At 43.4% G+C, this 7,172-nt stretch overlaps 1 protein-coding gene across 3 annotated transcripts; it reads left to right on the forward strand.

Moving 5' to 3' along the window:
- Positions 1–429: 429 nt before the first annotated feature.
- On the forward strand, positions 430–4,445 carry LOC128306915 (uncharacterized). Of its 3 annotated transcripts, none has more exons than XM_053044580.1 (5): positions 430–565; positions 2,027–2,355; positions 2,433–2,585; positions 2,658–2,985; positions 3,649–4,445. In XM_053044580.1, exons 2-4 carry the CDS (start codon positions 2,187–2,189, stop codon positions 2,981–2,983), a joined length of 648 nt encoding a protein of 215 aa, XP_052900540.1. In that variant the 5' UTR covers positions 430–565; positions 2,027–2,186; the 3' UTR covers positions 2,984–2,985; positions 3,649–4,445. The 3 variants fall into 3 exon arrangements, with proteins under 3 accessions (XP_052900540.1, XP_052900541.1, XP_052900539.1); XM_053044581.1 differs by having other exon boundaries at positions 3,653–4,445; XM_053044579.1 differs by having other exon boundaries at positions 2,658–4,445.
- Positions 4,446–7,172: the final 2,727 nt, after the last annotated feature.

Consider the following 7,172-nt stretch of genomic DNA (forward strand, 5'->3'; position numbering starts at 1 on the left):
CACAACGAAACGCGTTTTATTTGTTAAGCAATAATATTAATATTAACGGCGAAGTTTGGCCGAGCAGTATTAAACAAAATCTTCTGTGCGTAGAAATAAAACAAACAATTTGAACCGGTTGAATTCTACAGACGAGAGCAGCGCTGCAGTAATGAAATTCAATAAAATTACCGATTATTGCAGTTCTTTTAATTGTCAAACCAAAAGGAAAACTGTGTACCGGAAAGTGAACAAAAGGTTTATTGTCAATTTAAAGGATTTTTTGGGAAGTTAATAATTTATAACTAATTTTTAAATCCTTTTCTGGTTGAATTCCAAGCAAAAACATGAATAGCAGCCATGTTCATTGCATCGTCCACCAACTGTCATACGCCGTTGTTGACAGGCACAGTCAACAATGTGCGTACCCGGCGCACAGTCCCGTTTCGTAGCTAAATGCAAGCAGCTTGGCATATTGGCCAGAGTGTTTTTTGTTTTTTTCATATCGGTGCATTAAACAACACTTTTTATCAGCAATCAACCCAACAAAGTGCAACTGTGTGTAAAAACCCACCTGAAATCAAAGGTATAGTTCCCCGTGGAGGTGCATTTCAAAAAACAGGGCAAGCATAATCGGGGCATAAATTATATTCACCATCGGTCTGATACGGTTACCCAAATCGAGTTTCATGTGCGTGGTTCAGGTTGGGTAGCATATGCGAAGGTTGAACGGATAGGAGCAGAGAAAATCTATCGAAACACGTTCCTCGGTTGCAGTTTCGCCTTCGCCTACACCTGGCAGTGAAACACCAGCCTACTGTGGTTGGTTTGAGGTGGAATCAACATGGGGACCTTTTTCGATAGATATCTTACTTCGATGCTATCACAGGAAAAATGTGTGTCGGAACATCTTACGGAAGTTATGGCCAATATTGCAATAGGCTAGTTGCAATGCACATGCGAGCGCTGCACAATTTATACTAAACAAGTGTTTGTGTTGATTTGCATCAAACACCAAAAAAAAAACTTCAGCAATCTAAATTGCTTTCTGGTGCAGGTATATAATTCCCGCTCGGTCGCCAGGTCTTGTGAAAGTCAGGTTTGAACTTTTCTGGAACTAGTTTTGTTTTATAACTCCCCAAGTCATATTGCATTCGCTGTCAGTCAAATCGTTTGTCAACGTCACAGTGGTTGATGGTTTATATTTTTAAAAAACTATCATCGGCATCAAAGGATCTGTAACGATTTACCGCTGAATTACATTGCCTGCTAAATATATCAAACTGCTAAGCGCAGTTAAGCATTTGGATGGGTCACGTCACGAAACTCACCCGTTGATGGTGGAAGCAGTTGGTCCGGGTGTTGACGTTTTTTTTTGTTGCTGTACGGAATTAGTAAAACGGTCCTCTTGGGACCGGTCGTTGCACACGAACAGAAAACCAGCTATGAAGCATGTTTTTTCCCTGGTGGAGTGCGAGCATCCCTTGAGGGAATATTACGTTTGCAATAACCTCCAAAATTCTACCTTTAGTTCAGCTTGGTAGCAAAAGTACTCGCTCGCTACCATATCTCGGATTGTATGCGTGTATAATTCGTGCTTACCGAACACTTCCGGTTAGTTATGGTGCAGGTGGTGTAGGTTCTGCTGGTAGTACCGATGACTAACCATAGCGGCTGCAAACGTTCACTTAAACAAAAACGCCGTTGGTTCATGGCCATAAATGTACGTACGAGCTTGTTGGAGTCAACGGTGACTCATAGGTAATTTGCGTTTACCTTTGGCTTAAAGCTGAATTAAAATTGGTTGGTAACGTTAGTAGGTAGGCTGTTCTGACAAAAAATGTTCTAATATTTTATCATTAACTGCAAAAATTAAATAAAAATAAAGGAAATTTGCCCAAGGCCAATTTTGACATCAATTGGTTTAATATCAAAGACCCTGAATCCTACAGTTTGTTAATATAAATACTAACAATACGAATATCCCAAATAATGGTGTAAGGAATTATGCTTATTTTTTAATTCATATACATTCTTCATCTTACAGTTGACACTTGGTAGCACTTCAGCATCAGTTTGACCCGTCCAGCACGAAATAAATGCAACGATCGAAGTGAACAGAGACAGTTAACTGTTTTGTCCAGTCAGTCCTCGCTGAAGCAGATTTTGTATACGGTACCAGCAAAACGAAACAACTCGTAGCAAAGATGCCAGAAAGTGGACCAGTTTATCAGCCGACGACGGTATCGTTCGAGGCCCGTCCCAGTGCCGGTGGTTTGCTGGCCCAAACTACTGCCGTGTCGTCGATGAAGATGCTCCGTAAACCGGCCATCCAAGTGTCGATACTTGTGTTCGGTTTGATCATGTTCGCCACAGGTATGTTTGACAGCTGATATTGCGCCTTGTTTTAATCAATAGCAATCAAATAACCCTTTTTCTTTTGGCTCTTCCAGGTATAGCACTGGTTGCTAGCGGTTCTGCAGACTATTCCGATGCCGAGCAGCATCCGGAGATCAACCCGGAGGGCAAAGTGCAGGAAGAGCAGATCGATGTGGGATTGATCGTGACCGGTGCGATCATTACACTGTTCGGGATCATATTCTTAGGTAGCACACATCAAACAGCGTCATTGTCTTTGCGAAATTGTTTATCACGCTGTTTTGTACCAACGTTTGCAGGTTTGTACGTGAAGGTAGCAGATTGGCGCCGTAGCTGCGTTTGTCCGTGCGTGCTGTCGAAAAAGCAAGGCCTGGCACGGCAGTTGCAGGGCAATGGAGGCGGCCAGATTCTTGCCCTAAATCCGAGCACGGATCCGCTGGTGTCGCATACGCAGTATGCGCCAGTGTCGGAAATCCCCACGCGTCAGGAGGACGAGGAACGGCGAAATCTGATGCCGGACAGCAAGGATTCGTGTATGAGCAGTGCGGAAGAATCGGACCGGATGTTGGATACGGATCCGAGAATTGTGCTTCGGCCGATCGGCGGTACCTTGGAGGATGCTTAAACGTACGTACACAAACATAGACACACACACACAGAAAACACACACCGATAATAGAAAAAAAAGCAAATGAGTAGACGATATCGTATGTCACAAGAAAAAGGCATACTAGCGAAGGAAGGTTCACCCTTCCTTCACCCGATTTGAGTTGAAAATTCACGCAAACGGGGTTTCGTTTTTTTTTTTTAATTATTACACTTGCGGGATGAAACATTTCACATAACATGCATAATACATTATCATGTGCAAACAATTAGAAAGATACACACACACAGCATCACGTTAGTCGAGTTCTGTACATTCGTAACAAGGAAAGGGATAGCATTCATAAATGTGCATTTGATTTATGCATTCGAATAAGTATTGATTTATCAAGTAATCTTTGGCGCTATTTTGGAACTGACAGTGCGCTTTCGTTTTGCTTTTCTTTTATGGAAATAGTATTTATACCCGATCCAAACTAATGTGCTAAAATTACTATTTTGTTAAATATTAAGGAAAGTAATTTGCGTTGTGCTACTTGCTATCTCTCACAAAGGGTTTACTAAAGTACCTTTACCGTTTCCATGCTAAGAGTAGCGTTTGTGAAACAGTCCAATATTATTGGTTAGTAACATTTTCTTCTCTATCTTTTTTTTTACTATTATGCACTGAACTATATTTATAAGGCAGCTAGAAAGCGAATACGAAGCACGGCGGAAGCTTATGCGAATGATGACATAGTGACAAAAAACTGTACCTTTATAAATCGGGATTTTCTTGTTGTCGATTGCGTCGTACTTAATTTACAGTGGAAAGCAGGGAGTAATCTAGTGAAGAATTGATTAGCTTTTGTTTGTCTCTCTAAACTGTAATGGTCAGAATTTATGTAAGAAAACGGAAGGAAAACCGTCCAGAGCGTTCAGCATCAGGCACAGGCTATTTTTTTTTTGTAGGGTTCGCCATTGCACGCAGTATACACGCTTGAATTTAGTTCAGTAATAATCCACACATCCCAAAACACGAGATTGGGAGAACTTTTGCAAGATATTTAAGTAGTAGGCGAAGAAAAGCGCAATGCTAAACCGCTAACCGACATTAATTCGTTGTCCTTTACCGAGGCGTTGGACAAAAACCCGCTCGGAGCAAAACAGCAATAAGCCAAGATAGTGAAAAGATGGCCTAAAACACACGTGTAACGAGAACGTGGTTTCCGTTAGGTTTTTTTTTGGTTTTGTTTCCCGTTTTCGGCTATGTTACGCCAGTTACGCCAACATGCCGCAAGGTGCAGGGCATGGCAAGGATTCAGTATTCAAGTAATGTAATAACGCGCCGCGTTGTTTCGCCGTGAAACATACACACAGACAAAACAGTAACGAAATTCATATGCATTGTCGAAAAACTGAGTAAATTAATTCCATCAGAAAGGAGCAGAATGATCGCAGTACACATTTTTAAATAAATCTCTTAATAGTAGGTTAGTTTACGGTGATATACGACTACTGAACAACTTCTGTGATTGTGGAAGTGATGACGAAACGATAAAGCAGAGAAAGAAAAAAACAACCATTTTTAATCGTTCTGTGTGAAGATAGGCGGCTTTGATTCGATAGATTTAACAGCTCATTTTGGAACCGGTCAGTGCATTGAATGTATAAATGCTTTCTCAAACGTCGCTAGATCTATCTGGTAAACTGGTTGAAGAAAGTGAAATGTGGCCCCATCTTATTTAAATTCCTGTGCCTACAGCAGATCGATATCACGCACACCGTGTTTCGAATACGAGAGAGGGATCGGTGTCTAATCGTGATCTTCATTCAAGCGCTTCATGAATGCAGCAACAAACAAAAAATGCCTAAACGTGTATCAGCATTCAATCGAAACACCTACCACACGTAGCATATTTATGCAAAACCATACTTCCAGTTCGTTCCACACCCGTAGCCGTTCCAAACACATCCAGTGAGTCTGGTGAAGGAACTTGTTTTTTGAACTGTTTTTGTTTGAAGGCATTTAGAATTACCTTCATCCTGTGAAAGCCTTATTTGAACAACTGTTTCACGGTAACTGAGCATAATTCTAGAACGGGTTTCAAGGCCAGGGGGTCAGAATATTTGGAACAGAGTTCCGTTTTCTTCGAGGGCACTCAACTGCTAAGATTTGATCTGTATATCGTCTATAGATGTCGAAAAGGCCACGGAGGTCTTGTACACAAACTGGTGGAGTTTGATCTTTCCGCCTATGCTGTAAAATTCTTTAGAAGTTGTCTGAACCGGACGACATTCAGGGTGTTTATGGGATATTCCACCAGAGAAGAATTCCCCAAGGTTCCCAATGATACATCCAAGCCATGGGGAGTTCCCCAACCTCTGAATGTGTATATCTCAACTAAATTTTAGAGTTGACGTTGGTGGCACACTACTCCGTTAATCCCCGACGGGTAACATATTCATTACTAGGACAAACAAAGTTGAAGTCATATTAGAAAGAGGTGTCTCTGCATCTGTAATGCCTCTAGTCGCAAATCGTAGCTCTCGACGAGTGATCTTGATCGAAAAGAATAAAGCGTTGGAGACTTCATATCATGCTGGTCTAATTGTTACACATGATAACTTACAGACCCCCTCTGAAAGACATCCTTTAAATCAGGGGTGTCTAAACTTATCAGTTCACTGGCCGCATTGGTTGAAACTAGTTTAGTTGGGAGCGTCTTACACAGAGGCTGGAGGCTCTAGAAGACTGCATAGAGACTCCTGCTTTGAATCCATTCTACATCCGATATTCGGATTCAGCCTGTCCAGGATCACGATTAGGTTCGATCAGATGCTTATGATGATCTTCAATGGTTAGACACTCCCTGTGCGGTGGAATTCTCAGATATCGTACCGATTCTTCGACCAGAAGGTGATCCGGGCTCATCCGAGGTGAGGTGATACGCTTGTTGTAAGCCCCGGCAAAGGCCCAGGTGCAAAGACTCATCAACGTTCCTTGCTCGTGCTGAGAATTTCCCTAGCCATGTAACAGCCACGTTTTTACAACCCATTGTTGTGTACGTTGCAGTCTGTTACTCAGATTGAGCGCTTCGCGAGACGCGTTCGCGCGTTCGCTGTTGTGTGTGGAGCTTGTTTGTTTGTTGTTGCTCTCCCCCTTTTTTTTAACAGACAGATATGCTTCGCGTCCCTCGTGCAATGCGCGGCTCGCGCCACCGTCTGCCACCAGGCAGACCCCACCCGGCCACATTCCCACGTACCACACACACTTGAGACACTATCTGTCTCGCGATTAAACGATTCCGACTTTCCCGAGGACACGCCGCCGCCACCGCCGTTGCCTAAAGGTTTTGTTTCACCCCCTCCACCCCCTCCACCTTCCCGGCCATGCACTCCATCCACGAGGTTGGTGGGGTAGAAAGTCGTGCGGGAGGGGTGGCATCTCTGGAGCAGAGCGGTCTCGCGCGCACGGCGCGCAACTGTTGGAGTCTCCCCCAAAACGGCGGGGTGGCGTATCTCTGCATTTAAAGCCCACAAGCGCAACAACAACAACAACAACACAACAGGGTGCGTCGTCGTCGTCGCCGTCGCCATCGTTTGTGCGCGCGCTCTCCCTTCAGTGCCAACTAAAAGCTTGCTCGCGACGGTCGCAGTTCGGTACCGGTGCCGACACTCGGGAACGCGCGTTAAAACCGCCATAGGTGAAGGAGAACAAGCGTACGCGGAAAGGAACACAACAACAACAACAACAACCAAAAAGCTCCACATGTCGGAGGCGATACCCTCGACGCATTATTCATTTCTCGTTTCCGTGCCTTTTGAACTAGAGGGTGCGTTTGTGTGTGTGTGTATGTGTGTTTTTCGAATGTAAAGAATAACAGGGAGGTGACCCGTCTCTTTGGCAGCAAAAAGGCAAATCACATCAATCAACAGTGCCTGTAGCGGATGCGGAGTGTAATTCTGCCACACAACAGTGCGTGTCGTGTTTGCTTGCGTTGTTCTGCGTATTGTTTTATATATTTATATACTAAACGGAAGTTTGGTTTTATTAAACACAATCCAAGTGTTATTAAATCTGTTATGCGTGAGTGTTTGGTGTTGAAGTTCACGACGGTACAGAACCATCGATCAACCGTATAGAGAGTTGAGGTCCAAAACCTCTTTAAAAATTTACAACAACAACAACCGCATATAGAGAGAAAGAGAGAGAGAGAGAGATAGAG

Source organism: Anopheles moucheti, chromosome X (assembly GCF_943734755.1).
Source record: "Anopheles moucheti chromosome X, idAnoMoucSN_F20_07, whole genome shotgun sequence".
Taxonomy (NCBI): Eukaryota; Metazoa; Arthropoda; class Insecta; order Diptera; family Culicidae; genus Anopheles; species Anopheles moucheti.